Raw genomic sequence first — 26,389 nt, 5'->3', positions numbered from 1 at the left:
TCAACTTCTACCAATGGCTTTATTGCTTCTGCAATTGTGTTGGAATCCAGCTTCGAATGATTTTGAGAAATGGTGGCCCTAGTACAGGTGTGACTATCGTTGTACCTCCTTATCTCCCAACAGTACTTCCTGGACATTTTGCTAACCCTGATTAGCCAATCACAACCTGCGCTATACTGGGTACATTTAGCATAAAATGTTGTCGGTTCTGGCTCATGCACCCGATAATCTACACCTCTACGGATGGTATAATCTTTCATTGCCTTAATTACTGTCTCCCTAGAACTGAATTTTATTCCCACGGTGAATTCACCATCCGTCATAACAGGAAGCTCTTCTGCAATCACACCACAAAATTTATATTTCCATAAATAATTCTTAAATACGTGTCTCATTAATAAAATATATGTATGATCCGTAAATCAAGAATAAATCATGCAAAAGTTAATAAATTAATCAACTAGGTCATCAAATGTTATTTAATAAATTAATAATCACACAAGAATGCGAAATACTAAATTTCTCAACATACATGTTTACTTGATAATTAAAAACTAAACAATTACTAATTATATGCTATATTTTACTGATTTACCGTTGCCTTAAATATTTGTCTCAAACTCAAAACCTATGTATAAATCATAATTTAAAATTATTGCATACTTGCATTTATATATTGAGAAAACTCCGGTGCATGCATGGGCTCCAAATCCAACGACTGCATGAAAGTCGGCTCCTGAAAACGGTTGTTGGTTTGCTAATGCATTTGTCACATCCGCCACATCTGCTGCCATAGCATCGTCAGCTTCATCTTCGACTACACCCGGATCAACGACCTCATAGTTACTTTCAAACTCTTCCTCACTATCACTGTTGTAATCTTCCAATTCAATATCTCGGTTCGCTACAGATTGCTCGAACTCAATATACAGTTCGATGAACGATATTCAGGATCAACTTTCAAGATACACTAAAAATATTTCTTGCATGCTCGCTTCATCGGTCACGTATTTCGTTTGAAATTGAACAAACCCACCAAAAAAAATATAGGATATCTGTACAGAATACACGACACTCTCCTAGATATTTGAGAATCCATCTTTTCACAAATCACACCTTTTACTTTTTCAAATGACAGTGTGAATAGAATTATAATATCTAATGAATTTTCACACACAAATTTCACTCCTTTAGATGTTTGTAACAAAATTTGACCATGATAATACACTTTTAAATCACTTTATCATCCATGATAATAGAGAAAAAGAGAAAGAGCAGAGACGAGCTTCAGAGATTTAAAGAGAAAAGTGTGAGAAGAAGAAGATGAAGTGGATAACTCGATTATGGAGTTGGTATATATAAAACTGAAATAGTCCAACCGCTTTCTTGATGGTTCAATTTTTGTTTGAAAACTTAAATCGAACAGTCCGATTAGTGGCACGACCCGCCAAAATTTTTTTTTGCGAGAAATCAGTGGGTCCGATTTCATTGTCCAACAAAAAATTTGTCCTGTAGCCTAGAAATCGGTGGGTCCGATTTCTTTGCAACAAAATGTCTGCCCAGCACAAATTGGACGGTTTGATTTGTATCCCTTCTTACCTCCAAAAAATCAGACCGTCTGATTTCTTCCCGTCAGCTAACCGTCGTCACAACAGTGTAAAACACCCCTAACTTCTATAACTCGGCGTTACACTAAACTAGGTGTCATATCCAAAAGAATTAGCCCCACACTCTATATAATCATATACTCAAACTAAGAAAAGGTATGTAATTCATTCTCAATATTGATTATTATTCACTTCATAATTTATTTTATTTGAGCATTGAAGTACCTTTGTAGGTACCACCACCGCCTGTTCTTCTGAAGCCAACGTATATTTCATCCATTCAGGCAACGACAAACTCACTCATGGTAAGACAATCTATGCAGTAACCACAAGACTCATTGTACCAAAATACTTTGGCGCCCAAATTTTATTTAACCATACCATTACTTCTTCTACTCGTCTTTTACGCTTTCTTGCAGGCTCTAATTAATGGCAAAAGAGTAAAATCTACCTCCTCTTCATCCTACTCAGACCGAACTGTTAGCTATCAATGCGACGTTACAAGTTGAAGTCCAAAGAGTGACTGACTTGCTGAACCAAAAATAAAATGGGTAGAGTGACGAAGGTGATCAGAAGAATGCTGACAGTAGAACAACCGTAATGACCATACTTCGGAGGCCAACATCGTGGTGGAAGTCATTCCAACCAAAAACAATGAAGAGAGTAACCAAAATAAATCATGAGCTTTCAAATATCTAAAAATTTTACATTACCAACCACTCTGAAGCCCTATGATGGACTTGGTGACCCTAATATACATGTTACCAAATTTTAGTCCATGATGTTGTTAAACGACGCTTTTGACCCAATATTTTGTCGTTCATTTCTGACATGTTTGTCAACAATTTTGCGACATCAAAGATATATGTGAACGACTCTAATTATCTTAGCATAATCAAAGAAGGCCAGCACGAAAGTCTAAAAGACTATATAACCAAATTTGCCAAAATAGCCATGGAGATCCTAAACCTCAACCCAGACGTACATTTACACGTGTTGAAGAGTGGTCTCAGACCTGGAAAGTTTCAAGAAGCTATAGCAATGGCCAAGCTGAAGATCCTGGCTGAGTTTAGAGAAAAAGCGGTAAGGCAAATGGAAATCAAAGAATTACAGCAAGCTCAAAAATTTGAAAAGCCAACCCCAAAACCAGGATGAAGATAGACATGAAAAATAGCAACGAAATCAAGATGACAAAAAGCTATTCAAGTTGACACCCTGCTTTGATATACATCCGAGTCAATACTAAAAAAGAGGATATCATTATAGAGATCCTCAATGCAAAGATTATCAAGTCTTTGAAAAAAGATGACACAAAAAATTTTCAGGTTCTCACCCAGTCACCCTCCCTTACCTAACCAAAAGAGCCTAATTGTCCTATACTCTTTTCATCCTTAAATAGAGATCCCCCAAATAGAACACTGTCATCAACCCATGAATATGGATCTAGTGGGTCTATGACAAACTCTACTTCCTCCTCTAATTCTTTTGCCTTGTCTTTACCATTCCTTGTCCCCATTTTTCCCACGTTCACAATAACTAGAAAGAAGAAAGTACTGTAAAAAAATGCGAAAGAATTAATATTTGCTACCAATTTTTTTTCTTTGAAACTTTGATATAAACTCTTGAAGAAAAACAATCAAAACGCATAAAAGACTTCCACTACGTTGCTCTAAAGTAAACTTACAAACCAATAACTAAAGCAACGCTCATTATTAAAAGACTTTTCAGTACAACCTTACCATCACCGTTGATCAAGATAACCCACTACATGTAATCTGTTGTGTCTCGAAAATCGTCAATATTACCCTACATAACTGAAAAAGGTAATTGTAGACATTTATTACATACATTTTCACTCTTTCAAATAAGGATGATAAACCCAATTCAATTCTTTTATTTTTTCGTAACTATATTTTTATGTTCGATACGTTTTTTTATTTTCTTAATCAATATCAGATTGAGCTTGGAGGCTAATTTCCATTATTACAATGTCAATTTATAGTGTAATACCCATGATTGCGATGTCAATTTATAGGGCAATATATAAAGAGTATTTAATCTCAACCTATCTTATTAAAAAAATTAATCAAGTTAAGCTTAAGGGTTGTCCCTCCATTATATTCTATATACATTCCCTATAAATCAGCTAACTAAAAGATTCAACAAGTAACAACAATTCAAAATAATAAATACATATATAATTCTATGATCGAAACAAGGTAGTGACCCCCTTTCCATGTAATTACCATGGGAGGTGTTCGGTAGGTCGGGTACCGGACGGTTCGGGTTAGTATTCTGATTGATGAGGGGGAGGTCTCGCCTAATTCTGGGTTATTGGGTTGGAGTAGACGACATCCCGAGCACTTCGTGTGAAAAGGGGGGTGTCACCTGCAAAGACACTTTGATGCTCTAGTCAGTAAAGTGTGCAGGCGAAAAATGGGTGAATGGTATGTGACGTACCTTGGGGGAGGGGTAGGACCCTCCCCATATATACCGTGTCAAGAGTGGGCCCCCAGGGGCAGAGCCCACATTCCTCGAAGCTTCCTTTCACAGCTGTAGTGGAAAGCTGTCCAGGACGCGTGTCCGGGTCGGTATCTGGACGCCTTGCGCCCGACCGTTTGGGTCGGGTGGTTCGTGGGTCGGGTCGGCCCATATTCCATTTGGGCCAGGCCATAACAGTGCCCCCAACGCGCCAGCAATGATCGTGAGGGTTGTTGGTGGCGTGTTATCTCTTCTTTCGTGTGTTGTCGCTAGGTCGGCCGCCCAAGGAGGGGACGTGCCTCTTGCGCGCGTGTCTGTTCGTTGCTGGGGTGACCGTTTGTCACCTCGTTCCTTGCGCAGAGCATTAAATGCTCATAATGGGTTAAAAACCTCGCGCGCAAAGACTATTTTGACCTTAGGCCTTTCGCGCTTCTTGAGTGGCAGTTTTAAACAGTTTTGCATTTATTTTCCTCTCATATCTTCACTCCAACCATCTCCATCTTCTTCTCCTTTGAGTTCCCAGAGTATCATTTATGCATTCTTGCGCATTCGCCCCTCTTCCCTCTCCTTCGAATCTTCGTAATTAATCCAGGTAAGCATTCATCTCTTCGTTCTCTGCTTCGTGTTCATTTTGCCTTTACCATTAGTTCTTCTGCATGCATGCTGTTTGCTTGGTTTTGTATGATAGATTGCCTTTAGTGTCATGTAGGTGCGTTAGGGGGGTTACTATTACAGGGTAGGCTTTTGTTTGGATTTTGCTTTAGCCATGCTTGATCTTAGTCATTGAATAGGCTAAATGTAGTTTCTGAGCTTTTTCCGGACTCCCGACCTCATAGACTAACCGAGTGGTACCCCCACTATAGGTATGCCTCGCGTCGTTTCTCGAGCTTCCACCTCCACCGCGGGTTACGACCCCTATGCTTGGGTGACTTCCGACGTGAAGAACTCCCCGAACCAGATGGGCGAGGAGGAGCTAACTGAGTTCTGCCAAGCCGAGTACTTGTGCGGCGGGACTGACGAGAAGGCCAACTACGACGTCTTTGTTCCTGCCCCCAACGAACGACTATATGAGCTTAATTTCCATTCCCCTCGGGTCTATGATTGGATCTGGTTCTATAAGTACATGTTCACCCAAGTGGGGGTTCGTATCCTATTTTCTGCTTTTCAAATGGCGCTCCTTAACCGGATTTCCGTGGCGCCGTCGCAGCTGCATCCGAACAGTTGGACTTCCATCCGCTGTTTTGAGATGGTGTGTGAATATTTAGAGTTGTCGGTGTCCGTTGACGTTTTCCTTTTTTTCTTCAACCTTACGAATCCTTCCAAGGAGGGGAAAGCGAGGAAAGGGTTCATGTCCTTCCGATCTGCCCAGGGTCGGAGGATCTTCGGTTTGTTCGAGGACTCTTATCATGAGTTTAAGGACAAGTATTTTAAGGTGCGTCCGATCAAAGGTCGTCATCCCTTCTGGTTTTCGTTGGAGGGGGAACGCCTCATCCCGACGTACTGGAGTTTCGGGGCGGGGTGCAACACCTTTATCAAGGTGACTTATAAGGGGATGTTCGCTGTGGACCAAAAGATTGCTGACGTGTTGTTAGCCATTTTTGGGAGGAATCATGTGAATCCCCACCTCTTAATGGGTGACCGGGAGGTCGCCAGAAATTATATTTGTGAGTAGTCTTGACTTGTGTTTCCTACGTTATTGTTGCTTTGATTCTTTATGCCGATTTCACGACTAACTTGTTTACTTATTTGTTGCAGTGGAGATGTCTGCTTCAGTGACAGGGCTTGAGGGTTTGTACAAGACTTTCTTGGCAGACAGCGATGAGGAAAAGGCTGACGAGAAGGTTGACGGGAAGCCGGAGAACCCTCCTGAGGACAAGAAGGATCAGGCGGTGCCTTCACCTCGTGACACCGAGATGTCGGACAAAAACTCTGATGGGACGCGCGTTTCTCCTGTTCACGAGGAGACGGCCGGCATCGGGCATTCGTCCTCCACTCAACAAGAGGATGATGACTTGAAGCTTATCCCCATCCCCAAAAGGCAGAGGGCATCCTCCAGCCCTGAAGGGGTTCTTACTGTGATGGAGAGGAACTTCGACGCTGGGATCTTCATAGACTCCCAGTTGCTCCCTGGCACGGAGGATCACTTCCTTGGCACCGAGCTTGCGGGGCAGGCAAGGTGGATGTACCGTACTCTTCTTCGTGGTGCTGCAATAGCTTGGAAGGTCGAGTTTGAGCTGTCGAGGATGCAGTCGCTGCGCAGGAAGCTCGAATCTGCAACCAAGGCCAATAATGAATTCAAAAGTCAAGTTGAAACGCTTCGGGAGCAGCTGTCCGAGGCGGGGGAGAAGCTTAAGGCTGCCGAGAAGAAAGTCGCGTCTGCCGAGGAGAAATTGAAAGTCTCTGATGCCACCGTGTTCTGTTTAACCAAGCGGGAGATGACTCTGGAGAGCCAGCTCAATGCCCCGCAAGGTCGGGTGGTCGCTTTGGAGAAGGAACGCGATGCGGCCGTCTCGTCGGCTAAGGCTGCTCAAACTGAGGTCGAGGAGCTTAAGAAGAAGCATAAAGAGACCGTGAAACAGGGAAAAAACGCGATCTTCATGACTGAAGAGGCGCTCAAAGCCCAGGTGAAGATCTTGGCTCCTGATTTCGACACGTCGGTAATTGGGGTCTTTAAAACAATCAAGGATGGCAAGATTGTCGACATGCCCAAAATGTGATCTCTTGTACCTTTGAATTTTTGTTTGTAGAACTTGTGGAACTTTTTTCTTAATGTACTTTAGTAATCGCTTGGTCGGCTTGTGATTATCATCATTTAACTGCTTATTGGTAGAACGTACTTGTTCTGTTTTGTTACCGTTTTGTTGGTCTCGGTTTCTCATGGCGTTTGTTTACCGTTGTGCTGGTGTTTTGACGAAGCCAAGTTGTGGCTTTATTACTGCTGTAGCTGTTTGTTATGGCTTTAGCTTAGTTGGCTCCCGGGATGATCAGTCCCGGGACACTGTATTGTGGTCCCGTTTAACATGTATTATAAGGTACTTGTTGTCGTGGGATGCGTAAATGGCCGAAAGTAAATGAGAGGGTAATTTCAACAAGTAAAACATTAATCGATAATTAAACAAGTCTGTTGTCATAAATACTTAACAAAAGTAAACCGCTGAGCTCGTCAGGTCGCCTGATCGGCGTGTTTGAACTAGGAATAGAATCTTCTCAAGTTACCTGCATTCCAAGTTCTCGGGACCTCTTTACCGTCGAGCTTCTTTAATTTGTAGGCGCCCTTGCCAATCACCTCTTTGACTCTGTAGGGGCCTTCCCAGTTTGCCGCCAGTTTACCTTCTCCATGAGTTGGTAGCCCGATATCGTTGCGCCGTAGGACGAGGTCGTTTTGCTTAAATTCCCTCTTGAGTACTTTGGTGTTGTAGCGCAGGGCCATTCTTTGCTTTAGTGCTATTTCTGATAAATGGGATATCTCCCTAGCCTCATCTGCTAGGTCCTTTTCCACTGCTTCCTCTACTCACTTCAGAAGTAATCGTGGGCTCGACTCGCCGATCTCTACGAGTATCATTGCGTCCACCTCGTATGTTAGGCAAAAAGAGGTTTCCCCTGTGGACGATTGCTCGGTTGTTCGGTAAGACCAGAGGACCGAGGCGAGTTCGTCAGCCCATGCACCTTTTTTGCTATCCAGCCGCTTCTTGAGGCCCAGCAAGACGACCTTGTTTGCGGCCTCCACTTGACCGTTCGTCTGGGGATGCTCTACAGAGGAGAATTTCTGCCTTATGCCCAGACCGGTAAGGAATTCTACGAACTTCTTGTCGGTGAACTATGTCCCGTTATCAGAGACAATGACTTCCGGGATTCCGAATCGAGTTATCACTTGCCTCCACATGAACTTTCGACAATTGGCTGAGGATATACTGGCCAGTGGTTCAGCCTCTATCCATTTGGTGTAGTAGTCGATGGCGACTATGAGGTATTTGACTTGCCCCAGGCCGACCGGGAAAGGTCCGAGTAGGTCGATTCCCCATTGTGCGAAAGGTCGGGAGGACGTGAACAGGCTTAGTTCGGTTGCCGGCGCTTTGTGGAAGTTGGCGTTCTCTTGGCATTTGACGCATTTCCTTACGAACTCTTTGGAGTCCATCATCATCGATGGCCAGTAATATCCAGCTCGGATGAGCTTTCATGCTAGGGCTTTGCCCCCGATGTGGTGGCCACAGCACTCCTCGTATACTTCTCTTAGCACGTAGTCCGTCTGGTCGGGATGCAGGCACTTCAGCAAGGGCTGGCTAAGTCCCTTTCTGAACAGTTGGTCTTGTATGATCGCATATTTGGCAGCCTCCCTTCTCAACGCTTTAGCCTCCTTCTCGTCTTCAAGGAGTTTGCCGTTTTCTAGGAAATTAGTGATGGGGTCCATCCAGGAGGGGCCTATCTTTGTCAGGTGAAAGGCGACTGCTGGTTCTTTTATCATGCCTTGAATGAGGGACCGGTTGTCGGCTCCCTGTTTCGTGTTGGCTAGCTTGGATAGGAGGTCTGCCCGTGTGTTCCTTTCCTTTGAGACGTGTTGGACCGCGACCTCCTCGAATTTTTTGCTCAGCTCTTTGACCTTCTCCAGGTACTTCTGCAGCAGCGAGTCTCTGGCTTGGTAGCTTCTATTTACTTGTGAGGTGACGACCTGTGAGTCACTGCACACCTCCAGCCTCATAACCCCGACTTCCCGAGCTAGAGTCAACCTGCCCAAGAGGGCCTCGCACTCCGCTTGGTTGTTCGGCACAGGAAACTCAAACTTGATTAATTGTTCGTATATGACCCCGACAGGGCTTTCCAAGATGATCCCGGCACCTCCGGACGTTTGGTTGGAGGCCCCGTCCACATGGAGCCTCCACAGTATGCTCGTGTCCTCGGTCGGGTCTCCCGTTACCTCTACCAAGAAGTCTGCCATTGCTTGTGCCTTGATCGCATGTCGAGGCTCATATCGCAAGTCATATTGAGACAGCTCGATGGCCCAAGTCATCATTCTTCTTGCTAAGTCGGGTTTTTAGAGCACTTGGTGGATTCCCTGGTCCGTTCTCACGACCACTTGGTGACCCTGGAAGTATTGCCGCAGTCTTCGGGAAGAGGTTAGCAGTGCCAGAGCCAGCTTCTCTAACTTGCTGTATCTCAGTTCTGCTCCTTGTAGTGCTCTGCTCACGAAGTAAACTGGTTGTTGAACCTTCCCTTCTTCCCGTACCAAGACTGTTGCCAACGCCTCCTTCGTTATGGCCAGGTACAGTTAGAGCGGTTCTCCAACTTTGGGCTTCCCGAGCACGGGTGGTGTGGCTAGGATCTCTTCGAAATGATTAAACGCTTCTTCACACGCCGGGGTCCAATAAAAAACTATCCCTTTTTTCATAAGGTTGAAAAATGGCAGCGCCCTAGCAGCCGACGCTCCAAGGAAACGGGATAAGGCGGCAAGTCTACTTGACAGTCTCTGAACGTCCTTGACGCAACCCGGACTCTTCATTTGGAGTATTGCTTGGCACTTCTCCGGGTTGGCTTCGACCCCCCTTTGGGTTATCATGAACCCTAGGAACTTTCCTGCCTCCATGGCAAAGGCACATTTTAGTGGGTTGAGCCTCATATCGTGTTGTCAGAGGGAGGCGAACACATTTCCCAGATCGCTTATAAGGTCCTCAGGCCGGGTGGTCGTTGCGAGGATATCATCTACATACACCTCCATCGTTTTGTCTATGAGGTCCTTAAATATCTTGTTCATTAGCCTTTGGTACGTTGCCCCAGCATTTTTCAGGCCGAACGGCATTACCCTGTAATAATATATCCCTCCCAGCGTTATGAACACTGTTTTCTCTTCGTCAGGCCGGTGCATCGGTATCTGATTATAGCCAGAATAAGCATCCATAAAGCTCAGATACCGATATCCCGCCGCTGTGTCGACGAGCGCATCAATGTTGGGCAGGGGGTAGCAGTCCTTGGGGCACGCTTTGTTGAGATCAGAGTAATCCACACACATCTTCCATTTCTCATTGTGCTTCCTCACTAGAACTACATTCGACAGCCATGTCGAGTAGTCGAGTTCTCGAATAAATCCCGCTTCGAGGAGGCTAGCCGTCTGCCTGGCCACCTCATCTGCTCGCTCTTGCAACATTTTCCTTATCCTTTGGGCTACCGGTCTGGCCTCCGCCATCACGGCCAAGTGATGTGACATGAGTTGGGGGTCTATCCCCGGCATATCGGCTGGCATCCATGCAAATAGGTCGCCGTTAGCCCTGATCATCTCCATTAGGGGTTCCTTCAGGTCGTGTGGGAGGTTTCTGTTTACGAAGGTGTACTTCTCCTCAGTGTCCCAGACTCTGAATTTTTCTAAGTTCCCTTCCGGCTCGGGTCTCGGCTTGTCGCTGATTCTAGCGTCCAAGTCGGCAAGGAATACCCCTGATGCCTCTTTAGATTTCTTCCTTAAGGAAAGGCTGGCATTGTCGCAAGCGACTGCCGTTTCCAAGTCTCCTTTTATGGATCCCACGGATTCGTCATCTACGATGAACTTCATTATCAACATATTTGTGCTGATCACTGCTCCGAGGTCATTGATAGTCTTCCTCCCTAGGATGACATTATAGGCCGTGGAATCTCATAGAACCACGAACTCGACCATTACCGACCTTCGTCCTTGCCTTGATCCTACGGATATGGGTAGGGAGATTATCCCATCTGGCTTGATGAAGTGGTCGCCCAAACCCACGACACCGTGCTGGTGTGTCTTCAAGTCGGCATCCCGTAGGCCCAAAGCGTCGAATACGTTGCGAAACATGATATTCGAGTCGGCGCCGGTGTCCACGAGGATCTGCTTGATGAGGCCGGTTCCTACCCTGGACGTGATGAACATGAGAGGGTTTTTCGCGGCCTCATCGAACCATTGGTCCTCAAGATCGAATGAGATGAGTGGGAGCCTCTTGGAGCTTCGCAAAGAGGATGAGGAGACCGCCAGGACCTTGGCGTCTTTCTTATGTACCGATCTCGACCTTGGAGGTGCGTCTCATGCCATTACCACGTTCACTATGGTGAGGCCGTGCTCGTTGTCCTCCGGCTCGTGGCGTCGCTTCACCGCGCGGGTCTTGTCCTCTCCTTCGCGGTCGCGATCCCGCCTCCTCGGCTCCCTGATAAGATGGGAGAATTCGGCCAGTTTTTCATCCCGGATCGCTTGTTCCAGCACATCCTTAAGGTCAAAGCAACACTGTGTCTTGTGTCCATAGCCTTTGTGATAGTCACAATAGAGGCTTTTGTTTCCCCCGGTCCGGTCCTTCAGAGGTCGGGGTTTCGACAAAATTTTCTTCTCGGCTATCTGTTGGAAAACTTCTATGATGGGGACGGTGAGGGTGGTGTAATTGGTGAACTTCCCGACACGAGGAAACGTTCTGGGTGTCTTGCTCGGACCGCCGTCTCTGGCGTGTTCCCTCTGTCTCTCTCCGCTGCCGTGCTGCCAGGTTTGGTTGTAGGCGGGCTACCGCTTGTTGGCAGCCACGACCTGACTGACTTCCTTATCGTTAATGTATTCCCTGGCTACGCTTTGGATCTCCTGCATTGTCCATACCGGCTTTATGGTGAGGTGCTTTCTGAAATCCTTGTTTAGAAGTCCGTTCGTCAAGCACAAGCTAGCAACCGAATCCGTCAGCCCGTCGATCTCCAAGCACTCATCGTTGAACCGGTCTAGATATTTCCTGGTCGGCTCACTGGACCTCTGAGTCACTCCCAGTAAATTGATCGGGTTCTTTTCCTTTGCGATTCTGGTTGTAAATTGGGCTAGGAAGGCGCGGCTAATGTCCGAAAACCTGGTCACCGAGCCATGCGGGAGGTTATTAAACCACCGTATTGCAGGTCCTGCCAGGGTGACTGGGAAAGCGCGACACCTTACCTCGTCTCCCACTCCCTCTAGGTTCATTCTGGCTTCGAAGGCCGTGAGGTGCTCCTGCGGGTCTTGGGTTCCGTCGTACCTCATGTCCGTTGGCTTGTCAAAGTGCTTTGACAGCCGGACCTCGAGGATGGAACAATGAAATGGGGTTGCGCCCATTATCACTGATCCCCGTGTTCTCGTTGTTCTTCCCTCATCATCCTCCCGACGACCGTCCTCCCGGTCTCGATCTGTGGTGCGCCTCCTTTCACGCCTGGTATAAATGATGGGATTGCGGCATCTTCTTGGGCGTCCTTCCTCCCTGGCGCTCTCGGGCTCAGATCGTGGGCTAGCTATTCGCCGGGAGTGGCTTCTCGGAGGGGAACAGGAGTAGCTTGACTCGGGTGTTGGTTGGCGATGTTCCCGCTCTGCCAGCTGGCGCTCCAGGTTCTGCATTCTGTGACGCAGTTCCTGCATTATTCTGGCGTTGTTGTCGCAAGTTCCCCCGAAGGGGCATCTCCCCTGAGATTGTGAAGACGGCTCGGTTCGTCGTGGAGGGGACCTCGTTCGCTCCCGGGAGGAAGCTACCGAGGCTTCCCCTCTTCGCTCGGCCCCGTGGCCTGGTTCAGTGGAACCCAGTATGACGTCCATTTGGGCGAATCCCCACAGACGGCGCCAATGTTCGGTAGGTCGGGTACCGGACGGTTCGGGTTAGTATTCTGATTGATGAGGTGGAGGTCTCGTCTGATTCCGGGTTACTGGGTTGGAGTAGACGACGTCCCGAGCACTTCGTGTGAAAAGGGGGGTGTCACCTCCAAAGACACTCCGATGCTCTAGTCAGTAAGTGTGCAGGCGAAAAAAGGGTGAATGGTATGTGACGTACCTTGGGGGAGGGGTAGGACCCTTCCCATATATATCGTGTCAGGAGTGGGCCTCCAGGGGCAGAGCCCACCTTTCTCAAAGCTTCCTTTCACAGCTGTAGTGGAAAGCTGTCCAGGACGCTGTCCAAGTCGGTATCTGAACGCTTTGCACCCGACCGTTTGGGTCGGGTGGTTCGTGGGTCGGGTCGGCCCATATTCCATTTGGGCCAGCCGTAACAAGAGGATAGCGAAAGATCAAGTTAAAAGAATAATTGAATAAAGAAGTATATTCTAGACTCTACACTTGATGTAATTATATACCCAAACTAATAAAAAAGTAAGTAATTTGTTCTGAATTTTGGTTATTACTCACTTCATACTTTCTCTTATTTGAATGTTGGAATATCTTTGCATGTATCACTACCGTCTGTTCTTTTAAACTTGACATATATGGGTCTGTTTGTCAAACGCGTTGAAAAAGAGAGAAGTGCGTTTGAATCTCTTGAACGCTTCATTTGTATGTTTGACAACTTTTTAGCATCTGAACGTAGAAGTGATTCTACTCTTTAACCCACGTTTACCAGAAGCTACAAATTCTTGCTTTTCCGTTCACTTTTTCACGTTGAACTGAAAAAAATTTCTGTGTACCAATTGTGTCCTTCATTATTCATATATTTGTTATTTGTTATTTGTTTTATAATGTTTTTTCTCCAATATTCTCCCATGCATATTATTATTTTTTATAAAACTCTTCTTATTTTTTGTTTATATGAATTTTTTAACTATTATTGTTATTTTTTTTTGTATAGAATATTTTTTTTTACTTTGTTTTATGATTTTATTAGTCCTATTAGAGTAAAGAATATTGAGAGTAATAAATAAAAATTAAAATTTATTTAGATATCTAAAATAAAATTATAAGAGAACATAAAATAATTATTTAAATTTATATTCTTTTTGTAATTTTTCATCTAAAAATGATTTTAAATAATGTCATCCAAACAATATTTACTTATTTAATTTACTATAATCCATTTTAAATGAGAATTACCAAACATAAATCACATTAATACCAACTCACTTTTAATCAAAATCAATTTTACAAAAAACTTAATTTTATACATATTTCTATTTAGAAACCGTAATCTAAATATACACTATCTCATCCATTCAAACAACGACAAATTCACTCCTAATAAGATGAGCTATACAATATCCACAAGACTCATTATACCAGAACAATTACATACCAAAATCAAATTTATAATTCACCATCAAATGATTAAAATAAAGCTTCATTACATGAATATAATTATAAAATTTTTATTAAAATATTCATTTTTTTCATTAGCACTATCATCCTTTTAAGCCTTTTCTTTCTTGTGTGTCCATCTGCTGTGTTATTGTATTTTCTCTTAAAGTTGAGATCATATTCGAAGTACGTAAAAAATTAATTATCAAATTAATTATTATATATTTATGTATAAATATATATATTATTTAATATATTTTTAATTTATATTTTATCTCTTAATATTTTTACAAAAAGTAATTTTTTAATATACATGTAATAATGTAATATGATTGATAGAATTCCTAGTTTGATGCTATCCAAAATTTGCGTTGAGTGGTCTTTTCTTTTTTCATCTTTAATTCTTTATAGATTCGCTGAAAATAAAAGATCGGCGTGTTTAGGACCATGCGTCCATGCCATCGAAGGAGGAGTCCCGGTAGTAATCTTTCTCCACCTTTATCTGCAGTTTGAAAAAGATATAAAATCTAAGATAGAGGTTTTTTACAATTTCTTAATGTTACTAAGGTAATATTTAAGTTGTAGATAATACATAAATAATATTTAATATTATGAAATATAAAAAAATTAAGGATTTAGTTTAATATATGTCTTATACAGTGACGGATTCAGAAAATTTTGATAGTGGAAGCAAAAAAAAAATTATATATATATATATATATATATATATATATATATATATATAATAAATTTTTATAATAAAAATATTATGTGTATATAAAAATTAGTTATCAAATTATTTATTAATCATTATATATTCGTATATAAATATATGTATTGTTTAATTTATTTTTAATGTGTATTTTTTATTTCAATATAGATATATAGGTAGTTATTTTCGATGTAAATATAACATGATTAGTTTTTATAATATCTAATTTTATAAATTAAAACACTAAAATAATCATTTATAAATAGAGTAAAGTATATTTTTTGTCCTTAAAGTTTGACAAAAATTTAAAAAATGCCATAAGTTTTATTTTGTTTCAATTTTGTCCCAAAAGTTTTCGATTTGCATCAAATATACCCATGACGGCTAATTTTTCAAAAAATTTAAGATCGATTCAACAACAATTTCATAAGAACAACCCCTCAACACAAGCAAATCAAGCATAATTTTCATGCATTATTGTTATATTGGTCTTAAATATTTTGAAAATTTAGTCTCCGAGGATATATTTGATGCAAATCGAAAACTTCTAGGACAAAATTGAAACAAAATAAAACTTAGGGTTATTTTTTAAACTTTTGTCAAACTTCGGGGACAAAAAATATACTTTACCGTTTATAAATATCTGTTTTTTTATATAGGATAATGCTACATATTCATATTTTTTTGTTAACCAAGTCCAATCAAATTTGTCTAAGACAACAAAAATCAGTATTATTTTAAGTTTTATTGTTTAACTTGTTTAGACTTAGTTCATAAAAAGACTTGGATGTATAGTATTTCTTTTACATATATATAAGTAAATACTTATTTAGAAATTTACTTCTTATACAATTAGAAGTCAATTCTTATTGAGATTTATAGTTAAAACAGTTCTTTCAATTAATGTAGTTACAGAAAAAAATTAAAACCAATATAAAAAAAGATAAATAACACTCTTTCGAGTTGATTTCTAAGAAAAAATACAAATTTTATTTAAATTATAGAATTGATCATTCTAATGACATCTAATATGAAATTTTTAAATTGATTATGAAGTACCAAAAGTTGAGTAAAAAATTATTGTGGGGTCAAATTTAATAATTTAGTGGGGCAAATAAATATTATTATCATATACTACTCAAAAAAATTTCAAATCGTAGTGGGGCGATTGCCTTCACACTCATATACATACATCCGTCCCTGGTCCTATGAGTATAAATTAAGATTACTATTAATAATAAATTTTAACTATTTTATTTTAATAAATATATAATAATTACATTAAAATTAAATTTTATATAATTTTTCATAATAAATTTGTTAATTAATAATTTTAACATGTGTTCTAACGAAACTAAAAAATTAAATATTATATTTAAATAAAAATACATTTATTTTTACTGTTCAAATAGAAGAAGGACAGTTAAATGTTTAAAATAAGAATAAAATTTAAATTTAGTGGTCTAAATCTGCAAATAAATTAACATGGAGATTAAATTCTATCTTAATCTTATTCACATTTTACATTTTATTCCAAGTTACTTTTCTACAAATAAATAGCACGATCTAATATTAGAAAAAAAATTATGATGCACGGACATTGACACGGATACAGGACACGACACGACACGACACGACACATAACACATCGATACGCGAATTTTAAAATCTTACACGACATGGAGACACATATACATATAAAATATAAAGTAACTTTTAGATAAATTGCAATGATATTTTGATATTTTATTGATATTAAAATATAAATTAAATTTTTTAATTATTTTTAATGTCTTATTTTAATTATATCAAATATTTAAAATATTTTTTTGTTTTAATAAATAATAATATATACTATATCTAAATTTATTTTAAAAATATATGTTAAGAATAAGACTGGACACGCTAACACGTAATGGTATTTAGGTGTGTCCAGACATATCTAAAGAAAAACTTTTTATTTTTTATTAAGACACGATTGGACACAGCAGACACGCGTGTCGAACGAGTGTCGGTGAATGTCGTGTCCAAAATGTATCCGACACGCGGATACGAGAACTTAGCGAAATGTCCGTGTTTTATAGGAAAAAATTAATTAAACTCATTAAAATTACTTAATTTTTTAAGAATATAAATAAAAAACTTTTATCATTATATCACATAAGAAATTAATAAATTGATATTGAACTTTATTCAATCTAAAATTTCTCTCCCTAATTCAAAAAAAGGCTATAAGTCTAACAATAAATCTCTGCAAATACCTTCCTGTTGGAGGGAAATTACCATCTTATCTGATTCTGGAGCCATTAATTTATTAGTTGACCAAAAATGAACAAAACCATTAAGTTACTTGTAAATTGATGCTATTCCTATTTGGTACAAGAGTAATCAATGAAAATCGTATAAATGAGAGAATGACCAATCAAGAAAGACTTGACTGTGGATGGGGAGAGAAAAATAAGGAGTGAGCAAAATAAGGATAGCCTTGTAATATGATTAAAAAAAAACCTAATTTTAAACTATAAATCTTAATATAACATTAATATTCCTCTCTGAGTTGTGAATTTAGTTATACTATTATTTAGGGATAAGTACTTTTTTCGTTCCCAAAGTTTGGGTCGAAATCAAAATCGTCTCGACATTTTTTTTTATTAAAATCATCCTTAACGTTCAAAAACGCTTTAAAATCATTCTTTCTCGAATTTTTGGACCAAAATATCCTCATCATCATCATTCTCCTCTTCACCTTCCTCATCCCACCACCTCCACTGCCACCACAACCACCATCAACACCAACACTACCATCAACACCACCACCACCACCACCACTACCACCACCACCACCACCATCAACACCAACACCAACACCACCCTCACCCCACTCCCTCACCCCCTCACCGTAATCCCCCACTCCCTCACCGTAACCCCCTATCCCTCACCCCCGCACCGTAACCCCTCCCCCCCCACCCTTCACCCTTCACCCCCTCATCGTAACCTCCCACCCCCTCACCCCACTCCCTTACCGTAACCCCCAACCCCCTTTCTTATGCCCCTCTCTTCATGGTCATCATCATTATCAACAGATTTCATCAACAACAACAAATTTCATCAAAAATTCAGAAATTCAAATTTCAACAACAAATTTCAGCAACAATAAATTTCATAAAAAATTCAGTTCACAGAAGAAGAAAAAAAAGAAGAAGCAGAAGGCAGAAAGCAAAAGCAGAAAAGTAGAGGCGGCGACAGATTGGCTGCGGGACGACGACGGGTTGGGGGTAAGGGGATGATGGAGTAAGGGTTTGGAGGTGGGTGTAGGAGGAAGGGAAATTTGGGTGGAGGAAGGGAGAGGAGAGATGCTGATGGGTGTGGGTGGAGGGTGGGGATTTATTTTTTTAATATTTTTTATTTTTTATTAATAATTAAGGGTAATTTGGTCAAAAAAATAGAAAAGAACGATTTTATAACGTTTTGTAACGTTGATGATAATTTTAATAAAAAAAATCGAAAACAATTTTGATTTTAATCCCAAATCTTAGAAACGAAAAAAGTACTTATCCCTACTATTTACGTGTACCACAAATTAAGCCGTTTCTATAAATTGAACAGAATGGTTGTGAAACAATAAATGAACATGTAAATTAAACTCTCATATTCTCGTTATTAAAAATATTATTTTAACTCATTTAATTAATTAAAATAAAATAAAATATTAATATGTACATATAAAAAGCTAGTTACTGTATAATTTTTTATATATGTGTTAATTTATATATTATTAATATGTATTTAATATTTCAATATATTTTATATGAGTGATTAATTAGTAATTGATTTTTTGTGTATATCTAACTAACTCACATATACAATTTATTTTTTTAATTTATGAAAAATAAACTATTATTTTTATTTATAAAATTTTAAATAAACAATGTTTTAAATTTATTAAATAAATAAATTTATTTATGTTCTAAATTTCTTATATACATATATAAGATAATATACTATTAATAATATTTATTTTTAACAATGAAAATTGAAAAGAACCTGATGGGCAAGGCTTCTCGAAAAGCGCGTAGATTCCAACGGCCACAGTGGCGAGTAGAGTCTGTGAATGAAAGTGTTCTTTTGAGGCTCATCCATTTGCCCACTCCCACCGCCTGCGTGTTGTGTTGTGTTGTTGCTGCAATACAACAACTATTAATTAATGTAATAATCAATATTACTGTAAGCACTTACCAGTGAAAAAACGAATTAACATTATAATTAGTGTAATATTCGCCAAATCAATTTTAAAGAATTTTAGATATTTCAATAGTTATTCAACAACAAAAAAATTCCAACAGGACATTTTAATTTTTATTATTATTTAAACATTTTATAATTATACGATATGCATCCAAATAAAATATATATTAAAAATAAATTAAATAATATATGTATTTATATAAATTTTTAGTATGCATGTATTATTTTTAAATTTTTTAAAATAATATTACTCTTTGATTAATAAAAATACTATGTATATATAAAATATTAAATATCAAATATAAACTATATGTCATTTCAATTATTTTAAATATATTTATATTTTGTATTTTAATTTAATGATTAACTGATTTTCTGAGTGAGCTAGGATAGTTGTTTAATTAATAGCATCAATGCTTTATGACCATCTCGTCATCTCTCGATATTTTCAACATCTCTTCTTCTCTTTCTCACTCTAGTCTTTTTACTTCACTACTGCTCTCACTATATTCTTTTCAAATAAAAAATAAAAAAAAATGTTGGTACTATCATTCATATACCCCAAGGAACCAGCATCACATTCTTCTTCATGCTCTTCTTCTATCTGATCAGTGATCACATATGCTCCCTTCAGTAGCTCCAACAATTTCTTCAAAAAAGAGAAACTTTGCATCCCTATCTTTTTCTTCTGCAGGTATATATTCTTCTTCATTTTCTATTTTGATATTCTCGCTTCCATTTATTATAATTAATTAATGTGTTTATGTTTATTCATTCCTTTTGAACATATACAAATACAAATTTAATATACTATACTGTATAGTTTATAGTTTATAGACATTTATATGTATGTGTTCTTTTTTATTTCTTTATATGAACATAAGTTATTATGTGACTACTCTTACTGTTTCTCATTTCCAAAACCCTAAAGTTGTGTTGAGGTTTCTTGTGTTTTATTTGTTAGTTTTATGTTTTTACTTGTCTTGTTGTGTGCTTTTTACCATAATAGGTTGGTTTTCTCTAGAAAAATTTGATCTTTTTTGATGAGCATGGTTAAAAATGGGCCCGAGGTACCTGCTGAGGGTTCATTACCTTCACAGGAAGAACCCAGGGATCAGGGTTTAGAGCAGGAAAAGGAGGAGGAACTCAAGGATCATTCTTCTGTTGTTGTTGAGAATGGTGGTGGTAAGGAAAATGGTGATGGAGTTGTTGAAGTTCTCAATAGCAGTGTCTTAGAGACCAAGGTTTCAGTAAAATTGAAGGGGAGTGATTCTGATTCTGAGATGAATGGTGTGTCATCTTTGTTGCAAATGAGGGGAACTGGTGAAAGCCGGGATGCTTCTCAAGAAGCCGAGAAATTGGATTCGATCGATGGCTCTCGGAAGAGAGTGGCAGATGGTGATTATGGTCTGAAAGAGGGTGCTTCCATGGGGATCAGCGGTGGTGAAGAGAGAAGTGATGGAAAGAAGAGCGAGGAGGAAGTAACAGATGATGATGATGGGAAAATTGTGACTAGAGATGTGCCAATTGTGGAGACCAGTGAGAATGTAGATGATGAAGTGGAGGAATTAAGTGATGGAGGACATGTATTTGCTGTTGGTGATTTTGTTTGGGGAAAAATTAAGAGTCATCCGTGGTGGCCCGGCCGGATTTATGATCCTTCAGATGCTTCAGACTTTGCTTTGAAGTTGAAACAAAAGAATCGGCAGCTCCTTGTAGCCTATTTCGGGGATGGAACATTTGCTTGGTGCCATCCTTCTCAATTGAAGCTGTTTGAGGAAAACTTTGATGATATGGCAAAGCAAAGTACCACCAAAGCCTTTGTCAATGCTGTACAAGAAGCTGTGAATCAGGTTGGAATGCTTCTTGATATGAAGATGAGTCGTGATTTTCTTGTAAATGAATCTATGCCTGGATTCACTCTACCATTGGCAAAGAATGCTGGAATCAAGACAGGAACTCTTGTGCCGGAAAATGGTGTAGAGAGACTTTTGGCCGTTCCAATGGAACCGCTGGAGCTACTTGCTCGAGTGAAACAAGCTGCTGAAATTATCGCTGTTGCTAGTATTCTGGAGCTGGAGACATTAAAGGCTCAGCTTTCGGCTTTTTATCTATCAAGAGGAGGTTATAAGTTAGCTCGTTATGAGGATCCCCAGCCAGTTCTTGGACTCGAAGATAAATTGACGGATGAAACTGTTTATGCAGGCAATGGTAAGAGTGCAGTGGAAGTGCCTGTCCAAGGGCCATTTGGGGAGGACTATTCTGCCTCTCCGATGAGCCTGAAAGTCGGTGCATCTGGTAACTCTCAAGGGCCTTCTGGAAATACACCAAACCATAGAAGGAAGCAGAAAAGCATGGCTGAAATTATGGGGGAGGACAAAGATGTACTTGCCATGAACAAGGAGGGGGATGAAACTGACGAAACTTTAAATGCAATTGTGTTCACTGGTAGGAAAAGAAGAAGAGACCGTGAGGTTGCAATGTCATCGAAACCAGTTCGGGAGAGAAAAGAATTGCGTGTAGATACTGTGGCAAATCTACAGAATGCTGAGAACAAAGGCAGTGGGGGCAAGCAGAACAGCGACAAGGGCTGGTCGCCAAAATCAGGAGAGTTGAAAGAAGCTTTTGATGGTGAAAACATTAGCAGCGGTAGCAGAAAGGAGAATACTACAGAAGCGAATACCAAAGAACAGAATGAGAAGGGTTCTTTGTTAAGAGAAAGGAAGTTAAGCAAGTACTTGTCCCCCCCCTTCACTACTTCCCTTGAACATCTAGCATCGGGCAGGGCTGCTGGCCAGCCTTCTCCTCGAATTCTGAAGTGTAATGGCGAGACGTTTAAGGAGAATCTCACAAAGGATGTTGCTGTTGGGTTCGCGCTCTCTGATGGCCCAAATCACCAAACTCAGATAGATGAAGAGGAGAAGGCCATCGATCTTAAGAAAATTCAGGTCACTCCTTTTGAAGTCCTGTCTGAATTCCGGCATGCAGCTGTTAGTCCTCAAATTTCTCGGGACAGCGACTCTCTTGAAGCACTTGTGGACTTCATTTCTGTCTTCAGAAGCTCATTGTATCGCCACGGATCCCTATACAAAGTGTACAAAGAATGCCGACCTGGAAGGAAGAGAAAGAAGTCAGAAACCGATCAACCAGATCACCTGTCACCTAACAATGAGTTTGGGCCTAGGAAGCGAAGAAAGAGGAAGGGAACTGAAAACACTTCAGCCGCGGAGCTTATTGTGTCATTCTGGCCAGGGTCCGCTCTACCTTCAAGATCTGACATCGTGGCGATTTACAGCAAGTTTGGGGATCTGAATGAGGCTGAAACCAACATGTTCCGAACAAATTACACCGCTAGAGTGTGCTTCCTAAGAGCTTCTGATGCTGAAAATGCCTTAAAGCAATCACAAATCACCAACCCTTTTGGATCCTCTGATGTAACTTTTCAACTCAAGTATCTTTCTTCTTCCAGTGATAGGTCCAAGTCCGAACGTTCAGCATCAACCAAGGAGGAGTACAATACCACCTTGGCTGTTTCACTGCCAAAGGACAATGAAGCATCCAAATTCAACTATGTAAGAGAGAAGCTTCAGGTTCTGACCTCAATGCTGGAAGCATCAGATGGAAAATCACATGAAGTGAAGAACAAGGTTGTTAGTGGGATGAAGGATCTTTTGGATGATGTGGACAAACTTCTTGGATTCTCTTCATCCTAGATATAGTTTATATCACTATAGCAATAAACACAAATTGGCAGCACTAGTAGTAGTAGTAGTAATGAGCAGGGGTAGGTTTTTCATTCAGCATTTATGTGGTGTCTTTTCATTCTGAAGGTGTGGGATTTTATATCGGATTAAAAAAATTACTCAGTATATAGCTTATAATATGATGGTAGTGGTATGCATATGCATATGCAGAGAATCATTGATGGTTAAGGATGAATGGTACTTTAGTTATGGTAGTAGATGAACTTCGGATGATTATTGCATATATGAAATAGTCAATTACTTCTCTTTACTTTTTGTGTTTGATTATATATGAAATAATTGCTATTGAATTTTGTGGGACATGGTGGATGTTTATGGAATAGAAGATTTGGATGCAAGGGTTTTTTACTTTTTTGGTCAACGCCTAGAAGTCAAATACACGTTATGGATGGATTGTCAAAAGGAAGTAATCCAATCCCTAACTAAGATTTGAAGATATTACAAGTATTTAAATATTAGAACTTTATTCTGATGGGTATTGATGGATATAGCACATGCTGCAATGGCTATTTTAGCAATTCAATTCTTGTAACCACGTTGATTAATAATACTATTATGTAACACTGGAAAACTTCAAAGACTCATGAGATGCAACCTGGCATGGCCTCCTTTGCCCAATAGAAAATGCTACATTAAAATAAAAATCTTAATACTACTTCAAATTAGTTAATCTATATTTTGTCTCATCCTGTATCAAATTTAAGTTGGTGAATTTAAATCACGCCCTTCCACAAAGTATGGTAATTTTCTCCTAGGCTAACATTCTTTTCCCATTTTGGACTCTACCTATACAAAATGTTTGACCCTTCAATTCACCCATTAGCAATCTTGAGTACAGATTTCAATACATGGTAGGAACTGGCAAGCATTTATCATATTGATGAAGCAAGTTCCCTTTTACAGTCAAATTAAATCTAACATAGTTGAAAATACAGATTCGAGATGAATGCAACAAGTGAAAAGGGGAAAGTAGTAGTAGTACAACATTTTCCATATCCACAGACAAATCTTTGGCGATATATTCCAGCTTTTTGTTCTTTCAACTCAACCAATATATGATATAACATATCATAGATGTGACAAATGGCAATAACGTCTAGTGCCTAACAGACTAATCAATCATCAACCGGATCCTGAGGAGTTTCATCTGCTTTGCGCTTGATAGTAATTACAGGGCACTCAGCATGTTTCACACAGAATTCACTCACAGTGCCAACAAAAACCCTGGATAACATGTTCACAACAATTCATCAATAAAATAAGCAAACTTCTCTTGAAGCAAAAGTGCTACTCTTAACAATTCAACAGCCAACAAGAAAGGATCAAGAATCAAGCATATCGTATGAGACAATATCCATACTTTTGGAAAGGGCCGAGACCACGGCTGCCAACAACCAGAAAATCGGGATGCACGCGTTTCACCTCATGGCAGATGACTTCCTTCGGATCACCATGCTTTATCCAAGCTTGACAACCCACCTGCAAGCATTGCAAACCATTAGCAATTACCTTTGACCAAAATCAATTACATGGTAAAATTGTTAACATGATTTAAGGTAGAAGAAGAACTATTATTACCCCAATTTCATGACACTTATTGACAAAGTATTCCAGCAGATGAGCCCCTCTAATCCTATCTCTCTGCTTCATCCTTTTAAAATCGTCAGGTGAGGCATAGATACTATCCATGTCATCAAAACCTAGCAAAAACAAGAGAGCTCCGTTTTTAATTTTGCTTTGTATAATTCTAAACAAATGCTCTTATAGTTTAGGTAAAGATTCACCTATTCCATAAACAAGAAGGACAAATTTCATGGCAAAAATGCATAAAGAATAGGAGTTATCATATCAAACCCGAAGACCTCTCTGTTGAAAATGAGTCATAATCTTTTCTCAAATGAATTCTTCTAACTTCTGTTATTGGTAGCTTTAAGAATAAACATGATAAATCAAATAAAAATAACAAGAATAATAATATATCACCACAACAATTTATAATCCAACTGCTCGGAGAAGAAAAAATCCAAGTAAATTATGAGCTTAACAGAAGAAATCACAGATATCTATGTCTTTCTTTCAGCTCAGACGATAAAATAAATTCAAATTAAGAACATAAACTTTTGACCATAAAAAAATGTGATCAAGTATCCAAAATTCTAGGGAAACCAAAAACAAATGAATGAATGAATCAAATAGTAATAACGCTAATAATCAGCATCAACAACAGCATGATTATCATTTCCTTCACTCAATCAATCAACCAAAAAAAGAAGAAAGCACAAGAGAGAGAGAGAGAGAGAGAGAGAGAGAGAGAGAGTACCATCTTCATCGGGAACCTGAACGTGAAGAAAGAGAAGGTTGAAGGAAGCGACGTTATGGCGAACGATCTTCTTGATAGTCCATTCGAATGCTCCTTTGCTGCTTATCGAAGGGTGCGGGTACCCTTTCAAACTCGACTGGTTCACCGCCACCATTATCCGAGTCACTTCCCCCATCTCGCTCGCTCGCTCGCTCACTCACTCACTCACTGAGTCACTTCCACCGAGTCCAACTCCTTCCTTCCTGTTTCTTCTTTGTTTCCCGAGAAAACCAAGAAAAAGAGAAAGAGAAGTGTTTATCTCGGTCTCGAATTATTTGGGCGTGGTTCGCACTGCGGCGCACGATAGTGACAAGTGGGTTTCGTGTCAGCTAAATTGCGCGGTGGACCGCTTGAATGAAGCGTTGTCGTTTTACCTGAAAATTGGCGGGCCGTACCCGGAAAATGTCCTTTTTTATTTCGTTCATTTCATGTGTTTCGTTTGTCGCGTTCCTGAGACGTCCAGAGAGAATTGTAGAACGAAAAGTTCAGTGAATTTTAAATAATTGTAATTAATAATTATTAATTTTATATTTTTAAAAATAAAATTTAAATAATTATTAATTAATAATAATTTAAAAAATAAAATATAATTTAAAAATATTTGTTAATTTGTTGTTGAATTGATTGTAAAACGACAACTTCCTGAATAGCATAACCTATGATGCACGGACACTGACACGGACACGGAACACGATACGACACGAGACACTGACACCTAAATTTTAAAATCTTATAAGACACAAAATACGCATACATATAAAATATAAAGTATTTTTAATGATATTTTGATATTTTATCGATATTAAAATATAAATAATTTTTTTTATTATTTTTAATGTCTTATATTAATTATATTAAGTATTTAAAATATTTTTTTGTTCTAATAAATAATAATATATACTATATCTAAATTTATTTCAAGAATATATGTTAAGAATAAGATTGGACATATTGACACGAGATGGTATTTAAGTGTGTCCAAACATGTTCAAAAAAGAATTTTTTATTTTTTATTAAGACACGATTAGATACAACAGACACACATGTCAGACGAGTATTGGTAAGTGTCGTGTCCAAAATATATCCGACACGCGAACACGACAACTCAACGAAGTGTCGCTACTTCATAGTAGTATACAAAACCAGTGACTATTAGGTAAAGATAATTTTATGTCACAATTATTGAAGGAAAATAGCCAAGTGGAACTGATGATTCGGATGTAGTTTGTGAAAATA

The 26,389-nt window shown here is 39.3% G+C and overlaps 3 protein-coding genes across 4 annotated transcripts; 2 read left to right on the top strand and 1 right to left on the bottom strand.

Moving 5' to 3' along the window:
* Positions 1-5,640: 5,640 nt before the first annotated feature.
* LOC148566247 (uncharacterized) lies at positions 5,641-6,805 on the top strand. The gene is made up of 2 exons (XM_088487695.1): positions 5,641-5,752; positions 5,844-6,805. Exons 1-2 carry the CDS (start codon positions 5,641-5,643, stop codon positions 6,803-6,805), a joined length of 1,074 nt encoding a protein of 357 aa, XP_088343821.1.
* A 12,656-nt stretch (positions 6,806-19,461) lies between these two features.
* On the top strand, positions 19,462-23,044 carry LOC107644522 (PWWP domain-containing protein 6). 2 transcript variants are annotated; one of them, XM_016348393.3, is made up of 2 exons: positions 19,462-19,724; positions 20,040-23,044. In XM_016348393.3, exon 2 carries the CDS (start codon positions 20,074-20,076, stop codon positions 22,741-22,743), a length of 2,670 nt encoding a protein of 889 aa, XP_016203879.1. In that variant the 5' UTR covers positions 19,462-19,724; positions 20,040-20,073; the 3' UTR covers positions 22,744-23,044. The 2 variants fall into 2 exon arrangements, with proteins under 2 accessions (XP_016203879.1, XP_088342696.1); XM_088486570.1 differs by having other exon boundaries at positions 19,546-19,724; positions 20,131-23,044.
* Positions 23,045-23,643: 599 nt separating this feature from the next.
* On the bottom strand, positions 23,644-25,455 carry LOC107644521 (Adenine nucleotide alpha hydrolases-like superfamily protein). The gene is made up of 4 exons (XM_016348392.3): positions 25,115-25,455; positions 24,373-24,494; positions 24,155-24,273; positions 23,644-24,018 (listed from the first exon to the last, which is right to left on the bottom strand). The coding sequence occupies exons 1-4, from the start codon at positions 25,287-25,289 to the stop codon at positions 23,910-23,912; spliced, it is 525 nt and encodes a 174-aa protein (XP_016203878.1). The 5' UTR covers positions 25,290-25,455; the 3' UTR covers positions 23,644-23,909.
* Positions 25,456-26,389: the final 934 nt, after the last annotated feature.

The sequence above is a fragment of the Arachis ipaensis genome, chromosome B5 (assembly GCF_059453495.1).
Source record: "Arachis ipaensis isolate K30076 ecotype BB chromosome B5, ASM5945349v1, whole genome shotgun sequence".
Lineage (NCBI taxonomy): Eukaryota > Viridiplantae > Streptophyta > Magnoliopsida > Fabales > Fabaceae > Arachis > Arachis ipaensis.
This window is presented reverse-complemented; position numbering and strand designations above follow the sequence as displayed.